Source organism: Lagopus muta, chromosome 1 (genome assembly GCF_023343835.1).
Source record: "Lagopus muta isolate bLagMut1 chromosome 1, bLagMut1 primary, whole genome shotgun sequence".
Taxonomy (NCBI): Eukaryota; Metazoa; Chordata; class Aves; order Galliformes; family Phasianidae; genus Lagopus; species Lagopus muta.
The window spans coordinates 63,358,580-63,375,302 of NC_064433.1; the positions used below are offsets into that span (position 1 = coordinate 63,358,580).

Here is a 16,723-nt window from a genome sequence, read left to right on the forward strand (position 1 = left end):
ACAAGGAGTTGTGATGCAGAATTCTGATCCATGTAAATGCATTTCATTTATTATTTATGGGTGGATAGCTCTACAGATTTTAATAGCTATAGATCCTGTTGTGCAAATTCTATATTAACATATGATGCACAAGATAATCCCTAAGGAGCTGGTGTTGTTTATAGCCATTTTCAAGTGTCACATAGGTTCTTTAAAGAAGGAAGTCAAAAGGGTGCTTTGCAGGATTTTTCGTGAAGCTATCCCCATTCATGTGGGAAAGAAAATGTCATAGCACTTGAGAGAGCATTGATCTGGTGCAGACAAGCCTGGGGATAGTCTAATGTAGGTGCATTTGTGTATTCCATACAGCAGGCACTTTTAGTCTGATGCATCCACATGATCTGCTGCATATCTACAAGTTATCCACCCCTAGGTCTGCTTCTAAGCATCCTCTTCTGACTCACACCAACATTACAGTCATATGTTATGAAAGAAAGTCCTTGAAGAAAACCTGTTTAAAAATACTTTGAAGACCAATAATGAAGTAGAATAGCCACAGTTTTCAAATACAGAAAAGCCATGATAATACAATAATATAATTTTCCAAACATGTTTATTATATAATTTTAATTCAGCCTCTTGGACCATTGCTTGCATGCGTGAAATGCAGACCATGCAATACTGTACTTTATGTATAGGCCATGGAGGCAATATTGTTTCAATAAAATCAAGCTGAGTTGGAAGGAAACAGTGGTGTACCAATTACCTGGAGAAGTTATATGGAGATACTGGGAGATTTTGCCTCTGAGTCTCAGAGGATGTGACAGCAGAAGTGGATGAAACAAGGTTAGCTTCTTACACAAACACAATAATACAGTACCTTGCACAATGCTCTAAGTAGTCTAAGGGAGAAGATACAGGATCCAGGGTGAGGTTTGTCTGCTAGGAGTGAGAACAATCCAACTGTGGCAGGCCCATACCCAAAGAGTGGCAGCAACTGGGAGGTCAAGAGCAGGAGCACTGGGAGGGTACTAGGAAGAATGCTTATGAGGCAAGACGAAAGGCATAACCTCCCACATCTGCAAAGAAGCTGTGGAAGTGGATTTATGAACACTGGAGATACACAGGTGTTGATCCTGAACCATCCACTTCCATTTATGTACATTATCCAGAACAGAAAATGGAGAATATCAAGATTATAACAGGACTTAGAGACAGAGCAGAGTATGGGCTAGCTTAATACTGCCTAAGCTAGAAACAGCCAGGCTAACTGCAGCTATGCTGATGGACTTCTTTGTCTATTCAAAAAAGGACATCAGAGGAAAAGAAGTAGCACTTTCTGAAATTCAGAGAAGGGTTGTTTAATATATTTCTTTTTGTACTTCATAGAAATCCAGAAGGGAACAGTGGTTGAGCATTGGCTCATAAGGAAGTGTGTGTTGTCTGTTGATTTCATTGCCATGACTTCAGGCATGCCCGGTTTTTCCAGATAAGCAGCTAAACTTTCAGTCCTCAGTGCTAAACATTTTTGCCCAGTACTTCTTGTGGACAGAAAAACTCCTCAGGGGTAGTGGGGAGGAGAAACAAAGCCAACATATCATGAACTTCATGCCAATAAGTGTAAAATGCTACCAGAATTTAGGAAAGCATGTATGGATGATGAATTCAGAACCAATATTACAGAGAGAACATTTTCTGAAATTAAAATAAATTCCTACAGTACTTTCCAAAACTACTTCCAGCATTCCTTCTTTAGAAGTTCTGAGGCTGTCATGAACTGCTCCTGGTGATTAATGATTCTGCAATAGCGGATATATGGGTGATGAATTAGTAATCAGTTTCAAGCTTTAACAGACATCCAGCCTCTTTCCATTTTGTGTCCTATGCTATCCAAGTGCAAATTGCTTCCAAAAACATTTCTGAAATGTGATAATGGAAGTGCTATGAGAAGAACTGTGAGAGCCAAGCTTTACCTAAATGAGAGGAGTGAAATCGATTTCTGAACCTGCAGGTGTAGAGCTATAGGGAAGTTCCCAAAGACAAGTAGATACTTCACTCTCTTCACTGGGCTTTGGCATCATCTTGAGCTGAGTAAGGAACGGGAATTCTTTTTCCATCAGTTTTGGTTCCCATAATTCTTCTTGTGGGTCCACTAATATTTACAGTTTATGAGCAAGTTTGCTGATGGTACTAAACTGGGAGGAGCTAGACAAATTAGAGAGCTGAGTAATTGCCAGTTGAAGTTGAACAAGAGCAAGTGCCAAATTCTGCAGCTGGGAAGGGGCAACCCTGGCTATAGGTACAGACTGGGGAATGAGACACTTGTCTTGCTGCTATGTTTGTCCCCTCAAAAGTAATGCCTCCTATTTATTTCCGTGGAAACTACAACAGATACAAAGAGAACAATAACACTATTTGACAGAGCAAATTCTCAGCTACAAAACGCAGTTTTTCAATTCACTACCATTAGCTATGCATTTTTGCCATGCTTGTAAAAATCTGCATCAGCGGATGTGACCCACAATTTCACAGCTGCTATGATGGCATCATTGTTAGGAAAATGTTGCCCACATAGCCCATCTATCACTGGCCCAACCAGATTAAAGTTAGAAGGTGATAAATCTGGACTATATGGTGGGTGTCATAGGACAGTCCAACTAAGATTGGCAATGTACTTCACAATCTTCAAACTTGTATAGGGACCTGACATTATCATCTTGCAAGAAAAAGGTTGTCTTCCTCTCTGGCCTGACTCTCGAAGTTCAAGCCTTCATCTTTGTCAGTGTTCTGGTGTGGTGATCAGAGTTGATGGTTTGTCCATCTTCTAGGAAATCCAGAAGGATCACCTCTATCCTATTCCAAAAGACAGTGCACATCACTTCACCCACTGAGAATTGTATCTTGAACTTTTTATTCAATATGGAATTCTCATGTAACCACACCACAGACTGCTGTTTTGACTCCGGTTCATAGTGCTGACATCACGTCTCATCACCAGTAATGATGCAACCCAGGAAACTGTCACCTTCAGCCTTGTATTGGTTCAATAGGTCCTGAGAAATTTGCATTCTTTCCGTTCTTGTGTAAGAATTCATGGGATTCACCTGGCACAAAAATCTGTGATATTCCAACATTGCCAACTTCATTTCCGATGCATTGAAAACAATATTTAGCTATCCCTAACATGGATTGTCTTTCACATCCCTGTCAACACTGACAAAATGCATCACCCACTGCCTCGCTGTGCTCACATCCAATTCTTTGTCGCCATGTTCAGGAAACATCAGTGGGTGTCATTTTTTCCATAAGGAGAAGTTCGATGGCACAACTTTGCTTCTTACACATTTCCATGTCAGATGTCATTTTGTCAGACTGCCATATGCATTTTGTCTGCTGCTATCTGTTGCACAGTAACAAAATGTAGTGGGATACTGGTGGGAAGGTTCAATCTCTACTGCCATACCACCAACATCCACCTCTGATGTTGTCAGTCAACATAATACAACAAGAGGCATTACTTTTAGAGCAGCCCTTGTAGATTTAAATGGAGAATATATCACATACCAGCAATTCAGTGCCTGCCAATTACATGAAAAGCAACATTACATACACCTTTAACAGTATTATGAATATTTCCTGCTTTCTTTACCAAGGCCCACTGATTAGCCAGCAGGGATAGGGAATATGTTTCATGGGTAAGCAAAGCCTGACCAGTCATCCACCAGTGGAAAACAAGTGGAAAAAAAGTCCCTCTGAGATGAATGAAAGTTATTCAGAAAATATTGGTAAGAGAATGAAATCAGAAATTTGGCAGATGTGGGAAAGTAAGACATACATATGGTGCTCTCCAGAGATTTTTGCAGAAAAACAAAAGAGACGTGAAAAGAAAGTTCTTGTTCTAACTTCAGCTTATAAAGTAATTGGATTTAATTTTGTATTCATAGAAAGTACTTTAAAAATGAATACAAATTAGTTTAGGCAAACGTGTTCTCTTTTGGACTGAAAATTAGCAGAATATCTATAAACAAAGGCTAGTACTCAGCAGTAGTTGAGATAGGGAAGAGTTGAGATATGATTTTGTGGTGCAGAAATCACTTTTGGATTCCGACATATTTGTTATAGAAGGTTTTTGACAAATATGTTGTATGGAAAGTTAGGTCATCATTTATTGTTAAACCCTTTCATCTGTCACAGACACTGCACTGCCTTAACTATAAATTCTGATTTCTAGTTTTTCAGTAATTCCCTATACAGCTAATCTGTTTTGAATCAAATGAAAGGAATGAGTTTTGTTTAACAATTTGAGTGATCCAAGAGATGAAGGCGAACGTAAATTAAATTTGCCATTGGGTGCAAATGAAGAAGACATTGCAAATAATAGTGGAGATGGAGCAAGATCAAGTGAATAAAAGTAATTTACAGAACACCAAAAGTAGCTTGGGCAGATGAAAACTATTTCTTCAGGGAGATACAGATCTATTTCCTGTAATAATGTGAAATAAAACAAGCAAATGGTGGGACATGAGGTTGCTAGGAGAGATGCCAATGACAAAGGTCAGATCCTGGCGTTATGATGCAGAAATTAAGTAGTTTATCTTTATAAGGTATTGATGCTAGAATATTGCTCTCAGGAAGCTTTTTAATAACTAGAATTCAAGTTCAAAAACAGTTCTCAGTAGGATTGCTTGGAAATGATTTATACTCCAGGAGTGATGTATTGTTACTAAAACTTAGTTGAGAACTAACTAACAAGGACACAACTCAATTGTACAAATATTTAATCGAGAATACAGCAAGGTTCAAGAGGAATTATTTAGGATGTTGAGCAAGATTTTAAGTAGAGGTATTGAGAAGTAACTAAGGAGCAGAAATTGCACACATCATATAACAAAATGGTTTCTTACAGAAGGAGGGTGCAAGCTGTAGAATAATTTCCCACTGAAAAGTGGAGGGGGCTCTGTACAGTCTCAAAAATTAAAAGTAGTCTGGTTCAGGCACTTAATGCAGTTGTAGGCACATAATGCAGTTGCAATTTCTCTCTTTTCGGATTATCAAGAAGTCATTAATTTCAAACTGAACGGCAGCTACATCCCTGTTCTTTTCCTCATCTTTCTGAAATAGTTTGGTTCTGGTTTCTGAGCTTTCTAAAGTAATAAAGGCTTAGAAGCCCAGGATACCCTTATGACCTTCTGGATATCACAGTTTTCTTTTCTTAATTCTAAGTGCAGTTAGATGAGTTTTCCTCTCAAATGACTGAAGCAGATCAGAAGCATTTTACATAGATCTTATGAAGCTTTGAATCTTTTGGGAATCAGCCTGATTCTCTGAATCTGTCTTTCTCCTTGCAAGAAAAGAACTCTTTCTGTTAAATGTTTAACAAATACTTCTTCCTTTTAAAAAATACCACTGCCTGGGTACCAATTGGGATTCGGATTCAGTTTGAAATTAAGACACATACATATGAGGGAGTTCAGTTCTCTGACTGTGGATACTGTGAACACCGTGATGTATCTTCCTTGTCCTCCAGTGTCTGCTCCAGAAGAGTGCCAGTTTTCCACGAAGCCTCTGTCACATATCCTCCTCCATATATACCTTCTGGCATCTGAGGTGACACAAGGCATGGGTATTTTAGAAACTAATCTAGATGAAAACCTATACTTCCATCTTGCTCTTTGAACATTTAATGTGCAGTTCATTTTCCTGAACATACAAGAGCTGACGTATCAAGTGCCATCAGGCTCCCAGCTAACATTGTGAATGAGGAGGGCCTCACATGAGGCTTCTGTCACGTCTGCCCATTTGTGTAGATATCTAAAACATCTTCCTTTTCTCAAATGCAGTCATACACCAAAGTGTAGGTGATTTAAACAAGCCAGCCTGAAAAAGATTGGTCTGCTTCTTGCCTACCTCCTTGACAGCATTACAAAAAGCTATGTAGCCTTTACTGAGTACTTACAATCATAGCTCACATATACATTAAGGTATGTCAACATTTCAACTTCTTTGCCCAGAAATGGTATCTTCATTTCAGAGCTGTAGCTGTGAACCTCTCCTTCTGCCTCAGTGACTGAGGGTTATTTTTTTCCCATTCGATAGCCAGGAGACCTCGGAGAGTGCTGGCTGGATGGCTGGTTCATTCTTCAGAGAATTTGTGACTCACTACAGCTCTAGACCCTATTTTTGCTAGAATGGTTATAGGTCTCCCTCTTAGAAATACAGCACATCTTTTATTAAGAGCTGGGCTGCATGTGTCCATTTCCCTTCTACTCTACTACAATCAAAGCTAAGCTGGAAAAACTGCACTTTTTTTTCCTCACTTGAGGGAGAGAGAGCTGGAACAAACCACAGTAAGAAAACCACTGCTTTTTCTTCAACTAACGGCAGTTGCATTAGGCATAGTTTATCCACTTGGTGCTCTGACAGGCTGCATGCAGAACAGGCAGGTTGAGGGGGATGCTGAGGGTATTGAGCTGCACAGTGTGCTCAGGATATATTTGGAGATTCAAATCAGAGACACGGGTATAGCACCTTTGCATTTTTATCATAGTAAATGACAAAGCCATCTGGAGGCTTGCTTCACTGACACTACTAGAAGATTTCTGACAAGCAGAAAATACCTGCTCAATAAATGTCTTCCAGAATTCCCCTGAAACAACACTTATGTTCATCTGAAATGATTCAAAGATATGCTAAACTGAGATAAATTTCATTTCTTTTTGTTGTTGTTGTTGCTTTGTCAGTGACCTCTATTCCAGTCTGTCACAGTGTCTCCTCTGTTTATGCACGTATCTGCGTATCTGCATGAGATACGTCAGGAATAGGAATGAGATTCCTTACAGAGAGGTGGGCAAGAAATTTTGGCACCAGAAAATATAATAAAATAAAACTTACGTTGCAGAGCAGCAATTAAATATTTTGAAATTTGGGGTGAAAAAAAAAAGAGAGGACTGTGAAAAAATACCCTATCTGTGTAGTTACTTTGTCTGATTGATTTTCTGTTTTGTTTTGCCAATAGTAGAGCATGTAGGGTGCACCATAGTAATATAGTGGATTGTCTTCTTTTGTATTTATTTGTTAGTTATCAAAAATATGGTTTTTGTTTTAGTATTCTTTGAAATAATGTATAAATATTTTGTGTTGGGAAAATGAGAAGTAGATTAGTAGAGTAGATTACAGAGTAGATTACAGCTGTTCAGTGTTTTGAGATATGAAAGTCTCAAAGGAAAAGGAAGAAAGGGTCTTCACTTCCATATTAAAATTTATGAAGAAAAACAGAACCTCTCATTCATGTAGTTAGTCCTCGAGGTGTATATAGCACTGTTCTTGTACAAAGCAAGGAACTTCTTGCTTTGTAATAGCATTATTTTAGTGCTGATTATTTTCTCAGATCTTTAAATTCGGAGATAGCCAAAGGGCATGTTATGTTTTTTTTCTAAAGCAGAGGCAATAGTTGCCACTAAAGCTGCAGCTTGCAAACGCTTAGCTTTTCCTTGGAAAGTTACATATGGACTTCGCTCTGCCACTCAGAGGAAGACAGTGCAGCAATCCTTAGGCTCTTCTGCATTTCTTACTAGTTTTAATCTAGTCAACTCCTGTTTCATACAAGTTGCTGCGGTTGCATACAAGTTTCTACAAGTTGCTGCGGTACAAGACTAATTCTTTTGCAGTTTTTCTATTTAGTAATCCTCCCTGATTGCAAAATAATCAAGTGTACCTTATGTCTACATTTAATATATAAATATTTTGCCTTAGAGTTCTGAGGGCTTTTTTTTAACCATTTGCTATGGTAACATGGTTTCATTTAAGATATAAGGATATCTTCATGTTAAATGTTAAGGAATATTCTGAGTACTTTCTTCACCTTATAGTAGATAAATTCTGATGGCGATGCATGTAAGAGAAAAACAACACATGAAGGTAATAGATAGGAAAACTGAGAAAACTGAGTTGGAGCTACTGGACAAAAGGGAAGGATTTGTTTCCTTTCTTTTCATTTTGGGGGAGAAGCTGAGATGGGACCATTTCTAAGGCCTGAATTATTTCTTTTTTTTTTTTTTTTTTTTTTCATCAAAGAAGAGGAAAAGAGCAATTGAGATTTGAAAATGTCCAGGAAATTAATTTCAGAGGAAGAAAGGAAGTTATTTATAGAGGTGGAAAGGTGGCATTAGTTAATGCAAGTTACCTTTGATCATTTCTTTTTGTCAAGATAGTTGAAGGTGAAAAATGAAAAAAGAGAACAGCAGCTGAAGCTATCAAATCTTCAGGAGCCATCACTCTGTTTCACTCTGGGACTAAAGGTGGAAGAAAATATCTGCAAGTCTAACACTAAGAGAAACAGATGAAGTAATGTAAATTTGAGGCAGTAGTCACTGAAAAACTAAATTTGAAGTCACTTAGGAAGCGATGGTTTAAAAAAAAGATGACAATAGATTATCCCCAAAGTCAATTATTTTAACATCATAAAATTTTCTTTAAAATTCATATAAGTGAAGCCCAGTATTCATGTTGTCATGCTAAATTGCATAGTTTAAATATGGTAAATTTTGAAGTAGATGGCCCTTTTGTAATGTTAACAAAGAATCCATTGTGAAGAAGAGTTGGGGATGGTTAGTAATGACTAAGGGAGAGAAGTCATTAAGATAATGTGATTCTCATGGAAAAATTAATTGAATTTCATCTATTATTTCCCAGCTACAGCTAGCATATTTAAAATTAAATTACACGAGACATAACCTATCTATGTGGGTTTCTGTAAGTAAATATCAATACCTTTTCAGTTTCAGAAAATAAAATTGGAGTGAAAAATGGAACACAGACATAACAGAGACATGTCTGTATTAGTTTTTCAGTATTGAATTACAGATGTGGAGAGAAGTAGATTCAGATCATTATTTCTTTTCTTTCTGTCCCCCTTTTCAATATTTTCATTACTTTCTTTGAGACTTTAGTAGAAAATAACATCTTAAAAATAAACTGATTTTTTAAAACCATATACAGAGTGTTATAGCTGAGTTCCTCCTTTAGTCATTAGTAGGGTCAAGTAAACAGGTCAGTCTCTGAGAAAATTATACAGCAGAGCCTTGTTTGTATATGGAGAAATTACTGGGAGTCTGCCTAGAAATTCAACTCATTTGTTTTATTGGCAGATCAAAACCACTGTTGGGTTGTGGATTGTATTTGTTTGTTAGGGTTTTTTTTGTCCATACACATGGCAAGAAGAGTTATGGCATTTCTGTTGTGAACTTGCTTTTAAACCTTTGCAGCCTTACAGATTTTTACTGCTGGAATTTGTTTACAAGAATACGTAGTCGAAAAAGTAAGATCATAATTAAAATTGGAAGTAACTTTGTTTAAAGGAAGTAAATTTACATTACATTTGAGTTAATGAAAATATTAGAGGATTAAACATAAACGGAATTCAATATTAAGCTGGTTTTGTTTTTGTTTCTTTTTCTCTGCTTGATTACAAGTATGTACAAGCTGTAAGGGCTTTGCAAAGTAGTTAAAGTGCAAAATGGAATTCCTATGGTACTGTTTGATTTCTCCTCTGGCTTGGACTATGAACAGATGTGAGTCACGTTTGATCCACTGATAACAAAGGGGTTATTTGGCTGGATTTCAGAATTCACCCATAAAGCAGCTAGAAATCTTATTCCATGTTTATAATGGACCCATTTCAGAAAAGATACTGTTTGGAGTAAATGAGGGTGGTATTTAGGTCAGATATTCTTCATGTTTATCTAAATTTATAAATCTGCCGGTGCAGAGTGTCAGAGGTGAAAGGACAATCCAGCATGTCTGTTCACTAAGTGTGACATTCTGGAATATGATAGAAGACAATCTCTAAAAAACAGTTCTTATGTTTTCTCCATTTTCTCTTATTCAAACAAATGTTCAACTCATATATGAAAGACTGAGAAAGATCTAGTTTTCCCAAAAGTTTTTGAGTTTTTCCTGCCATATTATTCATCTTAAAGCAATTTACTTCAAATTTCATTTATTTTAGATTTTTAAAAGATAACTCTAGCACATTAATCTCACTCTTGTTTTCAAACCGTGATTCTTAAACCACCAATATCACACTTCATTCCTGTTGGAGACCGTCTAGCATAGCACACTCCCTTCCAATAGCACCATGAGTCTTGTCTCTAGCAATCCTTTAGAGAAGGAAGTTCTTCATACAAAATGATTTTGCTGTTGTGCCAATGAGAAGAGAAGCCAACAAACTCACTGTATGCAATATCTGGAGTCTGCTCTTGTAAAGCCTTGGCTGATCATGGTCATCCTCTAAAGTTTACAGTGGTGAGTTTGCAATGGGACAAAGTCTTCTTTGGGACAGTGAGAGAGTTTTGTAAGATGTTTTGTTTTATTTCATATTAGGATTCTGGACAGGGCAGTTGAGTAGTGGAATATATGATCTGGCTTGAACAGTGCTCAGCTGAAGCTCCTTGATTACTTGATGGCATAGCAGTGCCCTGCAGAAGGAGAACTGGGACAACTGTGGAATCTGGGAGTTGTCTTCCCTCTGCCTTCTCAGCAGAGAAAGAAAAAGTGGGAAAACATCTGTGAAGTGGGAAGAAAAAAAAGGTCAAGACAACAATCGAAACTAGAATCTCTAGTTGGAATTCAGGTGGCTGCCTTTTAAATTACCTCTAAGAGTTTGGCGGCTGATTGCTGCTATTCATGAAAAGTGGCTTTGTTTTTAGTTCTGAAAGATCCCTGAGCAACTGCTCTGCCGTGAGTTTTCTTCAGTGAATTGCTAAAATATTCTCTTTTGATATTCTGTCTTGACCCTCTCCTCCTACTCACCTCTTTCAACATATCTTTAGCTGCTTTCAAAGGAGTAGTGTGGAAGTAGTTTTCTCTCCATGTTTCATGAGGCACAGTGATACTGCAAAGTGTCTTCCTTGTATTTAAACTAAAAAGAGGATTCAGATTAGATAAAAGGAGGAAATTCTTTACTCAGAAGGGAACAAGGTGCTGGCACAGGCTTTCCAGAGAAGCTGTGGGTACCCCATCCCTGGAGGCATTCAGGGCCAAGTTGGATGGGAACCTGGGCAGTCTGAACTGCTCAGTGGCAGACCTACCCACAGCAGAGGGTTGGGATTGCGTGGGCTTTCATGTCCCTTTCAACCCAAACCATTCTGTGATTCTGTGATTCTGGGAGAAGTTTACTGATGGAGGAAAGTGATTTGGCTGAAGGCTAGCTAATGAGCCAGAAGAAGACAAGGAGCAACTGTAAGGCATAGACAAAATTTTATCTGACTCTATTTCAACCCACTGTGTGTGCTTATGGTACAAAGGTTCTGTTAAACCACCACACAGCAATCAGCTTCAGTTCTTTCCCTGGCAGATGACTGTCAGGCTGAGCTGCCATGATCTGTGACAGTGCTCTCCCCGGTGAGCAATGGGCACAGAGCGGACCTGTCTCAGCAGCTGAAAGAGAAATGGAACCAGGCAGAGGCATTTGTCCTCCCTGTTACCTTTGTAGTCTCCTGCCTACCAGCTGGCCTTCTCAGCCCAGTGCCCTTTTCAGCTGCTCCTTACCTTAGCTTTCGATATTAGCTTTGACATGGCCCCTGGTTAGGCAATGCAGCACTGGTATGACTTATGAAGCCTGACATTTTAAGAGACTATCCCATTTTTATAGCATTTCCATGCTTGAGAAGGTGAAGATCCTTATGCTGGGCTGCAGCAGTTGAGCTGGCAATAACTCCTTTTTTAAATGTTATTCTTTTTTGTGTCTGAAATGACCAAAATCCATTGACCCTCAAGTTAGTTATAGTGATGCTTATCTATTCATTGAAGGAAGAGCTTTAAACAGATAGGATCCAGGTTACTTGGAGTAGTACAAGGCTACATTGTTTTCTATTTCCTGATTTTTAAGAGACTGTTCAATTTACTGTTATTTGTCAATCTTGACTGAAGTTTTAATACGGTCCCAGATCAATAGAGATGGACTTTTAAATTGATAGTGTAAGTTATAAATCCTGTTTTAACAATATGGTACTGTGTCCTGGGAAAATGCCATTTAATGGCATTCTTATTTAGGTAGCTGAATCCTAGCTAACTTAATCCCAAATATATTTTACATCAGATATACTTTGCAGAGCTTACTGACAGTAACATTAATCATTCACCTAGTGCTGACACTATGTAATGATTTGAGTAGTACATCCCTTGATTCTGTATAGCAACATTAGTCTTTCCAGTTGACCACATCATCTGCCTTGAAGGATCATTTCAGATAACAAAAAACAGATTTGTTATGCAAGAACTGGTTGCTCGCACATACAAGCACTGTTTTTCTTCCTAGCAGAAAGCTATTTTTTCTAGGACACCAGCGGCGTCTCCTATTACAGGAAGACATTGTTGATGATGTCTGTAGAAAGCCCCATATTTCTAGTCACATACTGTGAATAATCAAAATCTGAGAAACTACTTTATTCTGAGCCAGGGAAAGCTACAGTGGGAAATATAAATGCAATGTTTGGCTTATCCTTTGGGTTCATGTGTTCCGGATATCTTAAGGTCTCTTCTTTCATCTGCACGTTCTTTTGCATCCTGATACTGCATTGCCTGGGAGCTGTCAGGTCAGCTTGATGCCTAAAATACCAACAATACTACTGAAATTGTCGATATTTTGATAAACACCTGTGTGTTTATGACTCTGTTTGTGTTTTCTGTTTGTATACTACTATTTTACTAACACAAAGATACCTGCTAAATTATAAGCTGAGCACTAAGGCATGTACAGATACATTTTCCACAGTTCTTCATCATTATACACTTTGTATGTTCCTTTAAAGCCTCTTAAATTACCAGTATATTTTCTAAGTGACAATAATGTTGCTTTAGTAATAAGATTACAGCTGTCCAGAGGTTATCCAGAAGCTGTCCACCCACCAGCTATAACTTATGACTGAGCCAGTTAATGGCTCAGTTCTGATTTGGAGTAGCTCCCATAAGCTGGAGTATCTGGAATACCATTAAGTAATTTGAACTTGAAAACTAAAGAGAGTTTGCAGCTGTGTGATGGGAGAGATCAGGCAGGCTGTTATTATAAGAATGCTGTTCTGCCCATACTGCTATAGGAAGTGCTTCTGGCTCCTCTATAGTTGTACTTGTTATGAAATGCCCTTAGAAAAAGCCAGTTCTCCTCAGTGTCAGCCCTGCTCTACTTAAGAGTTATAACCAATGAGAATATATTAGCTAAAATCCAGTTTGTATATATTACTCTAGAAAATGGAAGGCCTAGACTTTTTTCGGTGTAAATTGAGTTATAGGAGATGGAGGCTTAAGGACCAGAAAATAAAATATTAAAGATAGGTAACTTCACATTGTTCTTGTATGATTTCATTGATTTTTCCTGATTCAGCATAAAGCTGAATTCTAAGAGTATCTGCCGTTTGCTGCACTAGCACTCTGATTTAGCCAAGAGATCAGGATGTGATATGTTTCTGTGTCTGCATAAAGTCCAGATTTCATTTGGTACTTCTTTATTTTTCTTTGTTTTCTTTGCTAGAACCTGGGCATTCATGTTTATGACCATTTTATTTTTCAGCACCTCCCAGATGGCTCTGCCCCAAGTGCACATGCTGAATTTTATCTTCTGCCGGATCCTGATGAAGTCAATCAAAGGAAAACAAGAACAGTTCCCAAAACCACCAACCCTACTTACAATGAAATTGTGAGTACTTTTCATTTGCTTCCATCATTTCTTATGCATTTTATTTTTGTTTTCTTCTCTTGAAATAATACAACAATGTGTCTCTAAGGGCTGTCACAAGTATGATCAAACAGAAGGAATCTATTGTAAGCTGAACCATAAATGGGAAAAATCCTTTCTATTGCTTCTTTCTCAGCAGTGAGACTGTCTTTTTATGTGTTTCTGCTTGGGAAAGTGGTTGGATTATTTACTCTGTTTGGTCTTGTATGGTAATCACTGTTACACGATAGCCAGATGAGCCCCAGTATCACTGCACTAAAACCTAGGCTGATTTTAATTCCGATTTATGTAATAGCACAAAAAGCACTAATTGAACGGGTGCTGTTGCTCAAAATCACATTCGAAAATGGACAACCAAATTGGTTGTCACCGTCCCAAATAATAACACAATAATAAATAGTCCAGTCCTTTTTATGTCGAGATGCCAGTGGCTCACAGCCATATACAATTATTTCACTTACCACTGAAGTGCTCATGCCTCTGGGGTGTAAAGAATCATTTGGATGGAGAAATGTTTACTACAAACTGGAAAGCAGCATAAACTTTGTCCTTTTGTAGGAGGAGATGAGATTCAAACAGTAGGTAGGATTGAAGATGGTAAGTATTACATGAAGCAAATCTCTTAAGGATCTCAAGGCAATTTACAAACATACTTTGAGCAACCTTCATGGAAAGTATGGCCACTATATCCTGTTTCACAGATAAGATACAATTAAAATTAAGTTAGTTAGCTGAGACTGAGTCCTTATCTTCCAGTTACCCCCTCCTGGGATTTTTATTTTTTTTCTTTTTCCGACTTCTAGCTGATTACAAAGCTACCTACTTATATTAATGGCTTCCAGCACTGCTGTAAGAAGGCTCCTCCACTGCTATTGCTGCTCCCTATATTATTGCCTGGGAATAAAAAGGAGCTAGCTTTTATTTTTCCACTGTTTTTTCCTTTTTTTTTTTTTTTTTTTCAATCAAGGAGTGGAATGTGGCTAATTGGCCTAGCAAAAGCTATTTCTTTATATTTGAAGGTTATTTAAAGAGAAGAAATAGAATTGTTTCTATATTAACATTCTTTTAAATTTTTCCAAAATGTGGTGTGGTCAAGAACCGTTTAACCATTTAGTAACACTGGTACACAGTTTTGTTTCTAATCATTGTTAGACCAATTTGAATGCCATAAAATCCAAAATTCTAGGTGCAGTCAGACAGTAGTCTGAAATGCTGGGAGGGGATTTAATTGTGGTTAAGGATCATCCTTCTGCTGTTAAGAGAAAATTCATGCACACTTAAATATCCTTTACTCAAAACTTACAGCCTTCTTCACAGATGCTCAGTCTTTTTCACCAGGAGCTGCTAATCACAGTGGGGACATATGGCTCTGCTGAACTTGGGCATTTCAAACCCAAAGCTTGTACTGTTAGCAGCTGTCATGGTTCTATGTTTTTTGTTTTTGTTTTTTTGTTTTTGGGTTTCAGTATTCCACATCAAAACATCATGTAGTGTACGGGGCATTAAAGTGTCACTGCCCCAATCCCAGCTACCTATCCCTGTACATTACAGCAGTCACGGGATCTGGCCCTTCCGGGTGGGGGGGGCGCTCTCTTGCTGCCTTGCAGTGGGTGCTGGAGGGTGCTTTCCTAGCCGTTCCAAGCTTTTCAGGTTTGAATCGGTCCCGGGAATTCTCTCTCTCTCATCTTGTCTGATTTATTAATCTCAATTGTAATTAAATTGTATCTATTGTGTTATCTTGTATTCCAATATTATAGTAAAATAAGTTTTCCTCCATAGATTGTTGCCGCTGTTCTTTTCCTCCCTTCCTTCCTTCCCATTTTTGTGGGACTGGGGTGGGGGGAGGGGAGGGCAGAGGCCTGTCGCCCCTGTCACGGACATAGATTGATCTGGTCAAATCCGTGACAGATTTTTGGCGCCCAACGTGGGGCACGACTGCTTTTTAGCTTTTAGAACGAATCTTTTTTTCTCTCTGCTCTTAGAGAGCTTCGTTAGGGAGCACTATCAGTAGTTCAGGTTTCTATGCTGGAAAACCTGACCTTGAAAGATTAGGCGTACTGCCAGTGTTCTGGGATATTTGTAAACTTTGAGCACTACTTAGTCTGAGTAGTGCCTTTTTTTTCCTTTTTTTTTCCTTTTTTTTCCCCTCCTCTTGTTAGCTTCAATTCATTAACCCTTTTTTAGCAAGTACCAGCGATGAACCCACTCGTTATCGTGGGGGTGCTGGGTAAAGGATTTAAAGCAATGGTGTTAGTCACAACCTACTGGCCAATAATCCATCTCACACTTGTGTGTTTTGGAATTGCATCCGTATATAACTATCTAAGGGCACTGATGGAGACACCTATGTTTTACCTATTTGCAATGTGGTATGATTTGAACTTTGACATCTACATCCCAGAAGGAATGGCTAATTTCTCAAACAACTACATCCCAGAAGGAATGGCTAATTTCACAAACAGCTACATCCCAAATGGAATAGCTAATTTTACAAACAACACGATGTTCAGACCAGTCTCCAGTTTTTCTTCTCGGTTTGTTAAACGTTTTTCGAATCTTGAATTAATACTCATGTTGGTGTGCGTGTCATTAATTCTCCTGAATGTACTCCAACGCATTTGTAATAAGGAGTCTTCTCCAAAACTAGAGAATGATGATTGGCAGGGAATATGGAGAGGTTTAGGAAAGGTTTTAGAAGCATGGGGACCCGCAGTGTCATGGGATTTTACTCTTGAACACCTGTGGGATCCTGAGAAACTAAGCCAGTATTTGAGTCAGGGACTATGCGGCTTACATAAATCTAAGGAGGTACAACTTATTTGGGGTTTGGCTTGTGCTTACCGTGCCCTATATAATACCATTCGGGAGAGAGAGAGTTTCCGAGCTGAGGTTCAAGCCAAAGGGGAAAATCCCCAAGTCAAATCTAATCAATCACAGGAGACACCAGTAACAATACCAGTTGCTCCTGTGGAGGGCAAGAAATGGAAACGAGTGTCTTCGCGTCTTGAACGAAAA

At 38.4% G+C, this 16,723-nt stretch overlaps 1 protein-coding gene across 4 annotated transcripts in view; it reads left to right on the top strand.

The window, feature by feature from the left end:
- The window catches only part of PIK3C2G (phosphatidylinositol-4-phosphate 3-kinase catalytic subunit type 2 gamma), a 287,641-nt gene that overhangs the window by 261,343 nt on the left and 9,575 nt on the right, over window positions 1-16,723 (top strand). For all 4 annotated transcript variants that reach the window (XM_048955085.1, XM_048955110.1, XM_048955102.1 and 1 more), the window contains one exon: window positions 13,544-13,669. In XM_048955085.1, coding sequence (XP_048811042.1) covers window positions 13,544-13,669 — 126 coding nt within the window. The remainder of the gene's footprint in view (window positions 1-13,543; window positions 13,670-16,723) is intronic.